The sequence below is a fragment of the Petaurus breviceps genome, unplaced genomic scaffold (genome assembly GCF_028583685.1).
Source record: "Petaurus breviceps papuanus isolate PSGF00001 unplaced genomic scaffold, PetGlider_PUasm1.0 90823, whole genome shotgun sequence".
In the NCBI taxonomy this organism is placed as follows: Eukaryota; Metazoa; Chordata; class Mammalia; order Diprotodontia; family Petauridae; genus Petaurus; species Petaurus breviceps.
In genome coordinates, this window is record NW_027187352.1 from 4,439,263 (window position 1) to 4,454,565 (window position 15,303).

Below are 15,303 nucleotides of genomic sequence, written 5' to 3' on the forward strand. Positions count from 1 at the left end.
GGTTCCCCCTCCATACACTATGGTGCAAACCACATGATGCTGTATCTCCCTGAACATTTGATGCACTTACCTGTCTATCTGCCTTTTTTTATGCTTTTACTGAAGCCTGAAGTGCCCTATCCCTGTCTTCTGCCTGGTAGATTTCTACCTATTTTTTAAAGCCCTGATCTAATATCGCCTCCTCCATGAGGTCTTCCCCAGTACCACCTACATTCCTCATAAGGACCTTATCCCTAGGACCTTCAATTGCCCTTTGCCTCATCTCTCAGATTAATTTATCATATATATTATTTAGTCATCTATGTCTGTGTCTCTTCTCCTATTAGACTATGAGCTATGAGGACAGGAATGGTGTCTCATCTAAATATTGTCTCTCAAATGCAAACTAAAGCAGCTCTGTGATTCTATCTTACATTCATCAGTTTGGCAAAGTTGATCCTCCTTCTGCTCCCCCCCCCAAAAAAAAAGAAAATGATAACTGGTAGAGGGACATAGGCAAACAGGAATATTAGTGCACTGTTGGGAAAGTTATGTTGATCCAGTCATGCTTGGAAGCAATTTGGAACAATGACCCCAAAGTCATTAAAGTAGGCACAGTTTGGGGGGTCCATGTGGTAGCAATACCACTCCTAGAGTTATGCCCCCAAAGAGGTTGAGTAAAGAGAAAAAAGACATATGTAACAAAATATTTATATAACAGTTTTTTATGGTGGCAAAGAACTGGAAACTGATGGGATGCCTGTGAAGTAGTGAATGGTTAAGCAAAATTATGGCATAGAAATGTAATGGAATGCTACTATGGTGTAAAAACAACAAAAAGGATGGTTCCAGAGAAACCTGGGAAGACTTGTATGAACTGATTCAGAGTAATGTGAACAGAACCAGGGGAACAGTTTATATAATAACATTATAAAGACAAACAGCTTAGAAAGACCTAAGGTCAGTGATCAATCAAATGACCAACCATGATTCCAGAGAACCAATGATGAAACAGATTGTCCACCTATTGACAGAGAGAAGACAGACTCAAGATTCACAATGAGACATACATTTCTGGACATGATCAGTGTGGAAAATTTGTTTTTTATTGTCTATGTATATTTGCTATAAGAGTGTTTGTTTTTTTCTCTTTTTACCATGGGTAGGCTAAAAAGGGAAAAAAGAAATTCTTATTAATAGAATTCTTATTTTAAGAATAAATAATTTTTGCTTTTCCAGTAGCTCTAAGCACAAGGTGTGTGTCTTGCTGTTTGTTCTGGTCATCAAAGTCCTTCCTGATTACTGGTCACTCACAAGGGCCTGCCCTCCTGGTGGCTGCAGATCTGATTCTTGGTTATTTGCTTGGACTGCTGATTACCATCCTTGGTCTATCCTCTGGTATATGTGTGCCCTGGGCTCATGCTGGTATAACTCATTCCCTGCCCTGACCCTCCTTCTTTTTGGTTGCCCTCTGGCTTGCCCACCTAGCTGGGCTCCACATCCCCCAAGGTCCAAGAATCACTCTACTAGAACTGCTATTGTAGATAAATTTCTGCTCAGGTAATTGTCAGACTGAGTGGTCTTCTTAAAGTTTTTCTCTCCTGGCTCCAAAATTCCATGATTCTATGCCTTTAATATGGCTGTCCTAATGGACCTTGGGGGTCATCTCCTTCAATACTGGTTTGAAGATGTGCTTGTGGTCTTAAGGATAAGGGGCAACTTGGCATGCCCAGTTCTTCCCTCTGAGGCCAAGTCTAATCTCCCTTCCCCTTCTACATGACAGGTCTTCAAATACTTAAGCAAAGTTTTTGGATCTCCACTTCATCCTTCCCCCAACCCAAGTCTTTTCTTCTTCAGGCTAGACATCCCCAGTTTCTTCCACTGATCTCCATGTAATATGATCCCTTGCCCCTTTGCCACCCCAGTCTCCATGATCATCTTTATTACCCCTTCTATCTCTGCTCTCATTTATTGGTTTGGCTGAAGAAGTAGATGTGAAACACCAGCCACTCTCTGACTAGGGCAAAGCGCAATTACCTTTGCAGTTTAGGTATTTATAATCCTAGAATCTCAGAGGTGGAAAGAATCCACTTAGCTCAACTTGTATCTGATCAAGAATTCCTTCCACAACATCACAGAACTATAAATTAGAAGCTGGAAGGGACCTTAAGGGTCATCTCATCCAAATTCATTTCAAAAGAAAGGAAGCTGAGGCTTGAAGAGATGAGATGACTTGCCTGAGGTCATATAGTAGCACACAAAGCCAGGATTTGAACCCAGACCTTTTGACTTCTAATTCATCCTTTTTTTTTACCACCCTTCTTTCTACTATATCCCTGATTCCACTTCCCTGAATAAGTGGTCATCCAGCTTCTGATTTAAGACTATTTACATCTTTAGTCTGTTTCCATTACAGAAATGATAAGGTCCCCAAAGGGACATTCTACCCTGAGAGGCAATGGCTCCATCCTCTCCATTTCCCTGGAGGTAGCTGAAAACAAAAGAATCAATTCAATAAAATTTGTATTGGGCACTTATTGGATCTCAGGATCCAGAGCTTGAAGGTTTCCTCAGATTTATCTAGGTCACTACCACCCCTATCTCTTTTTATAGATCAGGAAGCAGAGGCCCAAAGAAGTCAGTCAACAAGCACCTACTATATACTTAGCATGGGCCATCATTGGCCTAAAACCTGGGGATACAGAGAAAGGCAAAAACCTGGCACCTGCCCTCAAAGAGTTAATATTCTAATGGGAGAGACAACATGCAAATAACTAGGCACATACAAGAGTTACAGGGTAGATAGAGTGATCCAGGTCAGTGAGGTGACACAATTAATAGAGCACTGGGCTTAGAATCAGGAAGACTCATCTTCCTGTGTTCAAATCCAGCCTCAGACACTTACTAATTGGGTGACCCTGGGCAAGTCACTTCATCCTGTCTGCCTCAGCTTCCTCATCTGTAAAATGAGCTTAGAGAAGGAAATGGCAGACCACTTCAGTATCTTTGCCAAGAAAACCCTAAATGAGATCACTAAGAGTCAGAAACAACTGAAAAGAGCGAACAACACCAAAGAGTGGTCACACCAGAAGTACAGGAACTAGAATTCACCAGAACCTCTGGCTCAGAATCCATGGCACCTGGCATTATGCTAATATCACTTGTCCAAGGTCAACCAGCTAAGGTGTATTTGTGGGAATTCAAACCCTGCTGTTTTTCAGGATCTGTTTAACTCTGACTCTAAATTCAGGACTTCTTTATGGTGCCCCTTCAGTGATGGCACAGTCCTCTTAGAGATTTACTTAGTCATTCCATAAAGATTGACTGAGCCCTTAATAATAATAATAGCTCTCATTTCTACAGGGCTTTAATGTTTACAAAGCATGTCCCCCCTAACACAACCCTAGGAGGCAGATAGTACAAGGATTATTACCTACATTTCATGGAGCAATCTGGGAGTAGTGAGTCAGGGAAGAAGATTAGAACAAAGTTGTGAAGTATAGCTGGGTGGGTAAGCCAGAATTAGGGCATCCCAAGAGAGGGAAGGCCAGGGCAAGGAGTGAGTTACGTTGTTGTTTAGTCATGTTGGATTCTTCATGGCCCATTTGAGAACCGCCATTCTGCCATATCCCAAGTGGTTACTGACATAAAGATTCTGTAATATCAACTGTAGAAACTCTTCTCCACCCCTTACCCTTCAACCTTTGGTTAGATGTCAAGCAAGGTTTTCATAGCAGTAAATCACTGACCACTCCCAACCCCATTCTGCTCTATATTCAATCATTCAGTGGTCTCACTGAGGAAAAACATGGGTCTTATCCTTAAGAAGCTTACAAGGTGAGTCCTTTTCCTCCTTTGAGGACTCAGGAGTCATAGTAATTCATATCACTATAGTACACTGAGGTTCACATAGACTTTTATGTATATATGTCTCCCTGGATAGAAGGTAAGTTCCTTGAAGGCAGAGAATATCTTTTTCATCTGTATCCTCAGTATGAAGAACAATGCTTAACACACAGTAGATGCTCAATCAGTGCTTATTGATTGATTGTAAAGCACTTTCTTGACAACTGGGCCAAGTAAGTCATTTACTTACAGATGGGTAAACCAAGGACCAGAGAGGTGAAGGAACAAGTGTCAAAGCTATAGAGCTCATATATGGAACATCACTAGTAAAAGGCACCACCTCTAGTGATTCATTTAGCAGTCATTGATTGAGCCCTTAAAAACATTTCCAGCTTACATTTATCTAGTGCCTTGAGGTCTACTTAGCAATTTCTTCATAATAAGCCCATGACATAGTTAATCCAAGTATTATGATTCCATTGTTTTAGAGGAACAAAGGTTCACCTCATAGGAGATGACTTACCCATGGTCTCACATCTAGAAAGTAGCAGAGCTGAACCTTGAACTCAGGATTTTTCATTGACAAGTTTAATAGCCATGATTCAGAGAACAATGTATGAGCATGGACAGTTCCCTTTTTATTCTTAAACATTCATGTAAATCACATCATAAAGTAAATCCCAATTTCCCACAGGAACAATGTTATACCCAACAGGTTCATTCCTTACCCAGGACTTGGCCTTAATCCAATTGCTCTTACAGAATGCTATAGGGGCAAAGCTCCATCATCTATAAGCCAAGATGCCATGAAAAGAATTCCTGGAATCAGGAGATCTGGGTTCAAATCCTGACTCTGACACTTAACAGTTTTGCAACTTTAGAAAAGACATATCCCCTCTGTAGGCCTCAGTTTCCTTCTCTATAAAGTAAAAGAACTGTACTAGATGACCCTTAAGGTGCCTTCCAGGTCTAAATCTATGACCCTACAAACCTTTGTGATCACTTCAAAAACAACTGTAATTTCAGTGGCACAAATATACATAAACATATTGTGACATAGAGCTAGTGACACTGCTCCTCTGCTTAAAAAAAAATAAAGACATCATACTACAATGGAAAGAGTGGCTCTCAGGTCAGAGGACCTGGGTTCAAATCCTGCCTGTGATGCTTAACTGCTTGTATAACCTTAGACTTTCTTGGGACTCAGTTTCCTCATTTACGAAATTGGGGGATATGGGATTCTAAGGTCTCTTCCAGCTCTAAATCCAGGATCCCAGTGCTATTCAGTGGGTCTCGATTTCCTACTAAGTAAAGGTCACACTTCTCTGCATGGCATTCAAGTTCCTCCACAATCTGGCACTGCTATAGCTTCATCTCACGTTACTCTCCTCCGAGCACCCTACACTGCAGTCAAATCTAACACCTCTGTGCTCCCCGGCTAGACTCTCCCACCTCTTTGACTTTGCCTGGAACACCCTCCTTGTTTTTGAATTCATACTCTTCCCTTAAAACCCACTTCAAATCCTCTAAAGAAACATCACCTGCTCCACCCAGTCCATAAAGACCTTCTCTCTCCCCTCACAACCACCACAACCCCAGCCCAGTGAATCACTCATATGGATCTTTGGTTGCTAATATTTACTAAAGAGATCTGGAAACATTAAAGAAACAGGCCCTATTATGACAGTCTGTACATGTATTTTATCCCCCTTGTACTATGAGAACCATGAGGGCAGGGATCATTTTCTAAACTTCTAGCCCCAGTAATGGGCCCTACAGTCACTCAACAAGCACATATTAAGGGCCTACTATGTGCCAAGCACAGTGCTAAGTCTGATGGTACAAAGAAAGGTAAAAGGCAATTCCCGACTGTCAAGGAACTCACAGTCCAGTGGGGGAGACAACTCGGAAATAACTGTTTATAGATATAGGCAGGATAAAATGGAATAGCCAATGGAGTGGGCACTCAAATGTTTGTGGAATTAAACAAGTCCTCTCCAAGTATTATAAAATATACACACACAGCGTCCCACCCCCCACAAGAGCTCTACAGTATGCCTGACTTATCTATAATTAATGTGTTGCCTATAACATGCAATATCTATCACATATATAGCACTCCTCTTCCTGAGTTCAAATCCAGCCCAGACACTTAAAAACTGGGTGACCCTGGGTAAGTCATTTCACCCTGTTTGCCTCAGTTTTCTCACCTATAAAACAAGCTTGAGAAGGAAATAGCAAACCAGTCCAGTATCCCTGCCAAGAAAACCCCAAATGTGGTCAGGAAGAGCCAGACACGACTGAAAACGACTGAAAAACAACATATAGCACTCTAAGAGCACTTCCTATCTAATTATCTTATTTGATCCTCACAGCCACCCTGTAAAGTAAGTGAGAATATAGTAAACAATTTCACTGACCATTTTAATTCCCTCCTTGGAAAGATTATCTTTTAGAAATACAATTTGGATTGCCCATATCTCTTTAAAAAGCTGTCCCTGGAAGTCTGAACGGTTCTTTTTTTTCCTCCTTTAGATAAATTTCCCTATAGCAAGACTAGGTATGCAAAATGACAACCAATCATTCTTTTCAAAAATAGCCATTAGAGCATATGAATATTTGAAGGCTGCCAGCTAGGGTTCAGAGAGCAGAAGTCTCTCGAATCTGGTCCTCCTTCATTCTTTTTTCCAATCTCACCAGCTCCTTTGCAGCACCTTTCCTCCAACTCCCTCACCCACCCAAAGGTCACCCCCTCCTCACCCCCAACTGTCCCCACCCTCTCCACCCCCCACCAAGTCTGGTCAAATGACAGGAGATTGGACACTGTGAAGTTCAAAGACACAGAATCAAGTCACAGCCCTGCTATCTACACAGATTGGGCTTTTTCTGAACCTTTCCACTTAAAAAAATAAGCAAACATCCCCAGGCAGTTTGGTAATGGGATAGATATGATTATCTTCATTTTATCTAAGAGAAAATTGACTCAAAAAAGGTGAATTATCCAAAGTCACCCCCAGAACTCTGGTTTTTAAAGTCGGGTTGGGTTAGGTTGTTTTGTTTTCCTATGTCAGCCTTATGTTTCTATCCTAAGGGCAACTTCCCAGATGTTACCGAGCATAGCAGTTCCTTCAAAAATCAATTTCAGAGCTGTCTTGGGCTAAAGCCTGGGGTGTTGGCATCCCCGTGGCCAGTGAGTTGGGAGGAAGGAGAAGAGGAAAAGTAGTTGGAATGGGGGGTAGGGTGAGATGGGGAGGGAGCATTACTGCTGTGGAAAGGAGTTGACATGAAGGGAGTAGGCCTGGGAGAACAGTTACTCCAGGGGAAAGCTAGCACCTATCTAAATGACCCTGTCAGACAATCACTGTTGGGAGCTTGTAAAGGAGGTAGGAAGGGGGCATAGCTGTCCCCTAGAATTAGAACAATCTAATTTAGCATCTTCTACTAGATTTACACTCCTGGAGTGGATGATATGCTCCCCTCTACATGAATTCCTAAGGATGTGACCAGTCCTCAAGTAACTCAAGGAGCTGGACTAGAAGGGTATTCTCTCCCCCAGAGCAGAACAAAGCCTAGGCATCTGGCCTGATTCTAAGGCAGCAGCATCAGGGCTTAATGCAGGCCATTTGGGGATGGGGGTGGGGGACCCTGGGCAACCACAGGGTCAGCCTCTCCTTCTTAAGTGTTATTGATCCATTAAATATAACCACAAACAAAGAATCAAGGCCACTAAGCATCTCCATCCCTAAGAGAGCCAGAACCCTGTATGCTCTACTCCTGAACTGCTACGGGTGGGGAAAGTGGAGAAGAGAGAAGAGAGAGAAGGTGCAGGGAGCCTTCGCCATCACCATCCCAGCCCCAGTTTCCAATGCTGGATCAGGATCAGATGTCTGCTGGGGCCTGAATAATTCATAGCTGAGCCAGAGAGATACTGAAGTCCTAGAGCTCCTTGGGGCCTGTTTTCTGTCTCCTTAAATCAATTGCTGAGGAGGACAGGGTAGTGGGAAGCCCCTCTGAGCTCTACAAAAGAAAGAAGCTTCCCCACCCACCCCTGTCCCCTGACTCTTCAGTTTGCTACTTGGTCCACTGCTCCAACCCACTACAGAATCCTTTGAGAAACATTCTTGCCTTTCTTCCTGCTCCCTACCTCTCCTTCTCCCCACCCAGGTATCAGAAGACTGGGAAGCCCAAGGTCTGTGCCTGGAGCTGTCTCCGAAACAGAAGGAATACTACCCCTATCCTCCCCAGGTCTGTGACTTTTTCCCTGTAGACCTCTACTCTCTGTACTCACATAGATCCCAACCCCTCTACAATGTGTAGGTAGTTTCTTGAGTTGCTGTGATTGAAAAAAAAAAATCAACCAGTAGAGCATCCATTTTTATGGTTCCTGATAGTTTATATAAAACTTGCCCATAGTACGTAAGTTACACATTGTAATAGAGTCAACAGAGAGATCCCTGAGCTAGGAGTCAGGAGATCTAGGTTCTAATCTCAGCTCTTACAAACTCATTGGGTCACCTTGGACAAATCCTTTCACTTCTCTGATCTCCTGTAAAAGCAGCCTCAGTGATTTCTAGGGTGTCTTCTAATCCTGGCATTCTAGGATTCAAGTTCTATGAACTCCCCTTGGGAATCTTCTGGGACTCTGTCAAAACTGGGGTGATCACTCCAGTTTTAATATCCTCAGCTATCTCCTCTGGTCTAGATACAGAGTTCCTTAAAATTCATTCCCTAATTTTCCACATCTGTAAAATTAGAGGGTTGGACCAGAAAGTCTCTTCCCATGTTTTATGTAATAAGGACCTTCCCAAATCTGACATTCTAGGAGCTCCCTATTTTACTAGATCTTCAACATTCCTGAGAGGGAGGTAGAGTAAGCATAATGATAGTCATTTTATAGATTAAAAAGAAAAAAGTTGAGCAGAAATAAGAAGTGATTTGCCCAAGATAACACAGCATGTTAGTGGCAGAGCTGGGATGACATCCTCCCCTTCACCTCTCGACTTACAGACTAGGACTTTTTCCTCCACAAAATAGAGACTTACTAGTTACTAGTATTAGTAAATTATTAGTATAAAGGCAATTCTGGATCATTGCAGGGAAAACTCCCAGGTTCATTTGGGTTACCAATATAATAAGCCCAGACCATGAAGCCCATTAAGGAAGTATAAAGGACAGATGAATGAAAACTGAGTCACTGACTGCCCACTGATCCTTCTTTGAGCTCCTCTTGTATGCTAAGGCCTGTGCCAATGACAGGACAAGAAGTCAAAGCTGAGGAGAAACTAGCTGGAGAACATAACATCTAAGCCCTCAAGGAGCCTAGTCTGGCCAGGGAAGGGGTAAAACGATACTAATACTAAAAAAAAAAAAAGTAGGTAGGGACAGTGAGTGCTGGGAGACAGTGTGGGCTGAGCTGGTGGTCAAGAAATGCTTCCCAGAGGTGAGATCTGAGAGACAGGAAGATACCTGAGAGACAAACGCAGCCTGCCAAGAGCTAGAAGGGGTTCCAAAGAGTCTTCTAGTTCAAACTTTTCATCTTTTGGATGTATTGAGAAATGACGTCCAAGGTTATACTCAAGGCAGGGAGCTGAGCCAGGGTTAACACAAAAGACTACGGATGAAAGGAATGTCAGAACTCTCATTTATCCCTACCCCAATTAGAACCTCGAGAAAAAGGCTCAAGGCTGATATCAGAAAGGTAACTTTGCAAATTTGCTCTCCCTTTCCCCTGCTGCAACCTCCCCTAGGTCAGTTCTTGGCTGGAGGTTAGAGAAGGGGAGGGGAGAGTCACTCAAATCCCTAACCTCGAACTCACCCTGGAAGAACCTTCTACTTTGGGGGCTCCCAGACTCCCTACTGTCCCCACAGTTGGAAGAGGGCAGGAAGATTTAAAGGAACAGAAGACAATGGTTGAAGGGTGGAGGAGACCAATTCCACTGATGTGACGGAGCCACAGTGCTGGGTTGGGGGGGGGGGGGGGGGGAGAAAAGTGAAGGGAATAAAAGGGGGGAAGAGGGGCGGGAAAAATGAAGAACTCGAGAGAGTCCAGAGTCTGGGCAGCCTCCTCGACTCCCCCGCCCGCCCGGGACCTCAGAAAGAAGAAGGCGTGTCTTCGATGCCCGAAGGAGGGAGAAGAGGGAGGGCAGAGTGGTCCAGTAGTAAAGTCCTCCCCACACTGGGGCTGTCCTGGCGCGGTAAGAGGTAGAGAGGAAGCTGAGGCGTGCTTCACATCTTTCCGGAGAACGGATCTCCAGTCCGCAGCCTAGCAATCCCTCCCCACCCACTTCCCCAAAGGGGTAACTGGGGCTTCCAGCTGCAGAGAAACAAGCCAGCCCAGCCTAGCTGGGCTCCTCCCTTCTTGACCCAACTCACTTTCTGAGAGGAACCGCGACCTTTATACTCTCCCCCCATCCCACGCCATCCAAGCTTCCTTCCTGGGGGGGCCTGGATGTGGAGGCAGAAGCTATGGTCCTGCGCCCTCCGCCGCCCAGGGCTCCGGCCACCGCCCGGGGCTCGGGGCTGCCAGGAGTCCTGGGTCCTCCACCGCCCCCGCCGCCCCAGCCTGGGCTCCCGTCGCTGCTACTCGCGCCACCGCCGCTGCTCCTGCTCCTGCTGCTTCTCCTTCTGCTGAGCACGCCGGCCGCTCCGTGCCCTTTCCAGTGCTACTGTTTTGGGAGCCGGGAGACTATACGCTGCAGCCACGTCGTCCTACAGGAACTGCCCAGCGACCTGCCCGCCGACGCGCACAACCTCAGCATCGTGGGCTCTAACCTGACGGTCTTGCGCGCCGCCGCCTTCGCCGGGGAGGAGCTGCCCACCGCCGAGGGCAATAGCAGCGGTGGCGGGGGCTGGGCAGTACGCCTGGCCAACCTCACATCCCTACAGCTCAACCAAGACAACATCCAAGTGGTGGAGGACGGCGCCTTCTGGGGCCTGCCCCGCCTGGCCTCCCTGGACCTCAGCTACAACCCGTTGGGCTCCCTGGGAGCCGCTGCCTTCCGTCTGCTGCCCGCCCTGAGTGTCCTCAGGCTCAATGCCGCCGTGAGCGGGCTTGGCGAGCAGCTGGACGCCGCCCTCCGCGGCCTGGCCACCCTGCGCCGCCTCGAGTTGCAAGCCAATGAGCTGACCCACCTGCCGCCCTCCGCCCTGGAGCTGGCGCAACTAGAGCTGCTGGACGCGCAAAGCAACGCGCTGACTGGGCTGGCGCCGGTTGAATTGCGCGCGTTGGGAGGGGAGACCCAGGGGACTCCGACGACCCCGACGGCTCCGGGCCCTAGAGGGCTGCGCGTGTGCCTAGCAAAAAACCCGCTGCTCTGTGACTGTGGGGCGCGGGCGCTTCTGACCCTACTCCACAAGGCCCCCTGGCAGGTGCCTGACGCGCGCAGTCTACGCTGCGCCGCGCCCCAGGCTCTCCAAGGAGTTTCTTTACTGGCCTTGAACGAGTCAAAGCTAAGCTGCGCCCAGGGTCCCCCAAAAAAGGAGGAGGGGGATGAGGAAGGGAAAAGAAGGGGAAAAGAGGAGGAGGGGGCGGAAGGGAATGAGGAGGAGGGAACAGAGGGAAGGGATGAGAAAGGGCAGCCGGGTACTGGGGAGGAGTTGGAAGCGTCCTATGTCTTCTTCGGCATCGTTCTGGCCCTCATCGGTGTAGTCTTCCTTATGGTCCTCTACCTGAACCGGCGCGGCATAAAGCGCTGGACGCGCAACTTGCGCGAGGCGTGCCGGGACCAGATGGAGGGCTACCACTACCGCTACGAACAGGACGCCGACCCCCGGAGGTCTGGCACCACCAGCTCCTCCGGCACCCTTTGAGCGCGTCCCTCTCAGTCAGACTAGTCTGCTAGGAAGAAGTGGGGAAGTCAGCCTTTCTCTGCACCCAAACTTTGGCTCTTCGCCCCTATCCATCCTTTCCCATCTTGAGCATTTAGTCCCCAAGCCCTCCACCCGCCTCAACTAATCCTTGGCTCTTAACCCCTCGGGTCAAAATTTAGGCACTTTGCTCCACCTGGTAAACCTGTTATTTAGTCCCCGCCTATTTCTCGACTCTTAGCTCCTCCCCCAAACCCTAGTCTTGGGCCCCTTATCAGCCTCCCCCTTACGCTATTCCCTAGGCCTGGGGAAATTAGAACGCAACCTCGAGTTCACCAAGCTCTTCTTCCTCCTCTTCCTATGCTCTGTACCCTCCTCCTCTACTTCCTACTCCTCGTCTTTGTATTCTTCCTCTTCTTCCTAGACCTTCTCCCTTCTTTTCCTCCGACTTCTCTTTTCCTTTTTTCACTCCTGCTACCCTTCTTAATTCCCATCATCCTCCTCCCTCCCCCCACACCTTCTTTCTCCTCCTTTGGTCTTGGGTTAGGGAGAAGTCATTAGGATACTAACTGGAAGGGTGGTAATGGAGAGGAGAAATATTACCTTAAGGCTTTGCAGAAATAGAGGAGTTTGAACGCTCTCCCTGAACAGACAGCTGGACTGCTCTCAGGGCCCATCGCTGCTAAAACTGGTGCCTCCACCCCATTCCACCTATTCCCCTCTCCTTTACCCACCCAATTATCCTTACTTCTCTCTCTTCTTATCAATTGAGATATATGTAGAGCCCTTAGAACAGTGCCTGGCACATAGTAGGAGCTATGTTTATTCCCTCTCCTCTCCTACTTACTCCTCTTCCTTCTGTACTCCCAATACACCCCCTTCCAGAATTTCTGCCTCTTTTCCCTCTCTTCCTTCCTTTCTTCCAATTTTCCTCTTCTCCCTCACTTGAAATTTCTTTTCTCCCTTTCATGGAAAATAAAATATTAAAGTGAGAAAGGACCTTAGAGCTTATCTAAGCCAAACCTTTCTTGACCCTCCTTTCCCCTTCTCTCTGCTTCTCTCTCCTCTTTCTCCTTTTTCTACTTCTTCCTCTTCCGATCCATCTCCTCCTTGACCACCCCTTCCCCACTCCTACCTACTAAACAAACTTGGATCAGTCCCCTCCTCTTTCTCATCTCCTCCAAGAATTCTCACCTCCTCAAACCCCTCCCTCCTCTAGGGGACCTGGGTCAGTCTGACAAGTTTCCCCTCTATTCTCAGGCACAAACTCCCCTGCTCCCTCCTCATTGGCCCCAGTGAACCTGTTTAAAAATCTGGAGTCTGTCTGTCAATCACTTGCATGATCTCAAAGCACACCCATTGTGGAGAGGGGTACTGCCTAATCCTGGAATCTCCTCTCCCTGGGACTTCCCCCCTTCCATAGGTCAGGGCTTGAGACCCAGCCCACCTCTATTTGTTCCTTCTCTTAAGTGGTCAATTTTCTATAAAGCTTGCAATAATTTCTGGACCCTCCAGTTTTCCCCTGGAAGTGCCTGTGTCATTCTTCACCCAATCTTAGAGGGACCCCAGGTTGGAGAGGTCACAGATCAGACCTGGGAGTGACACACACACACACACACACACACACACACTGAAAGAGAATAAAAAGTCACCAAGTATAAAGGGGCCTTAGAGATATAATTGAATCTATTCATTTAAACTGAAACCCTGAGAAGGGAAAACACTTGTCCAAAGTCACACAGCTATTCAGTGGACTAAGGATGGAATCATAAGATGTCAGAATTAGAAGGTACCTTAGAGATTGTTGAATCCACACCCTTTTATTTTAGAGGTAACTGAAGCTGAGGGGACAGAAAGAACTCAAATAAGTCACAGAGATGGGACTCATACAATAGGACCCTATGTGCCCTTTCTTCCAAAGACTTAGAGTGATAAGTTAAGATTGTGCTACAGTGCAAAGGATGAAGTAAGATCAGATACAAGGAAAGAATTTATGAGAAGCAGAAGTTGTGGGATGTCAGAATAAGTGAGGCAAGTTATAGGATTCCATTAAGCAGCTAGTGGAGAGAGTGCTGGACCTGAAGTCAGGAAGCCTCATTTTCATGAATTCAAATCCAGCCTCAGACACTACTTACAAGCTGTGTGAACCTGGGCAAGTCACTTAACCCTTTCTGTCTCAGTTTCCTCAGCTGTAAAATGAGCTGGAAAAGGAAAGGGCAAACCACTCCAGTATCTTTGCCAAGAAAGCCTCAAATGGACTCATAAAGAATCAGACATGATTGAACAACAACAAAACAGCCCATGCTCCATTGGCTACTGGTGTGGCAGAAGATTGGATTTGGAAATCAGAGAGTATGGGGTTCCAGTCCTGCTCCACCACTCATTAGCTATGTGATCTTGGCTAAGTCACTTCCCCTCATTGACCCTCATTTTTCTCACCTGTGACAATATTCACACTTATCACAAAAGCACTTTTTAAACCCTAAAGTGAAAGGATCTCTAGGGTCCTCTCTAGTTCTAACATTCTATTTTCCATGAAAGAGAGGAGATTTCAAGTGAGTAAGAAAGGAGTAGACCATTAATGTTCAATCCCAGGCTGCTTGCCTCCCATCTTCCCCAGCCTCCTCACTCTCCCATCAATTCATTAGCCAAGAGGAAAGACAGAGAGACTCCTTGCAAAATCAGCCTCACTGATAGAATCTATGGCCCTTGATTATAGAATTATAGGAATGGGTGATCCTAGGGCATAGAATTAAGTCGACTGGGAGAATGTCACAGATATAAAATAAAAGTAGTTGTCGTTACTAAATTTGGGCCAATGTCTTACTTTTCAAAATAAGAAAAGAATATGGGTTTTTCAAACTATAAGCCTAGAAGATGAATTCTGATTCTTGGGGAAAATCTGGAATACTTTATGAGCATTCTGTAAGGGGAACAGTGATCACTAAGACCCAGAGTAAATTCATTAAGAACAGGTCACCCCAGACTAACTTCACTTAGATATTGTTTAACTGCATTTCAGCAAAGCATTTTTTTTGCTTTTTAGAGGGGGAAGTCAGGGCAATTGGAGTTAAGTGACTTGCCCGAGGTCACATGGCTAGTAAATGTGTCAAGTGTCTGAGGCTGGATTTGAACTCAGGCACTCCTGACTCCAGGGCCGGTGCTCTATTCATTGTGCCACCTATCCCATCCTTAGGCAAAACATTTAACTAAGCCTCATAGAGACACAATGGCTGTATCAAATGGGTAGGCAGGTGTTAGAACCATTTGACTGAGTAGAGTGAAAATACAAAGGCATGTACCTCATGTCTCAGTCAAGAAAAAATTTAAGTTGTTTTTCAATATTGTGATGATTGGTTCCTTTTAATGATTAGAGGCACTGCTCTCTCTAACACACACAGATAATGAAGAGTTGACTTACTGCTATCCTCAAGTAGAATGGGCTCCCTCAGGAGACAGTGAGTTCTTTACACTAGAGATCTGGAAGAGGAAGATCTACCTGTCAGGGTAGAGAGGATTGCTGCTGAGTATACAGGCTGGATTCCATGTTCTCTAAGACCCTTTCTAGTTCTGAGATGGCATGATTTTGTGATTCATTCATACTTGCTGCCACAAAGTGAATAAGTGAAATAAACTTGTCAACAATAACAACAACAAAAAACTCTTGCTTAA

The 15,303-nt window shown here is 45.9% G+C and overlaps 1 protein-coding gene across 1 annotated transcript; it reads left to right on the forward strand.

Moving 5' to 3' along the window:
• The first annotated feature begins 10,290 nt into the window (after positions 1-10,290).
• Positions 10,291-12,658, forward strand: TPBGL (trophoblast glycoprotein like). Its single transcript, XM_069071057.1, has one exon. The coding sequence runs from the start codon at positions 10,291-10,293 to the stop codon at positions 11,632-11,634; it is 1,344 nt and encodes a 447-aa protein (XP_068927158.1). The 3' UTR covers positions 11,635-12,658.
• Positions 12,659-15,303: the final 2,645 nt, after the last annotated feature.

Bases quoted from the DNA above. Each gene is read 5' to 3' on its own strand.
- TPBGL (XM_069071057.1), top strand. From the start codon at position 10,291: ATGGTCCTGCGCCCTCCGCCGCCCAGGGCTCCGGCCACCGCCCGGGGC.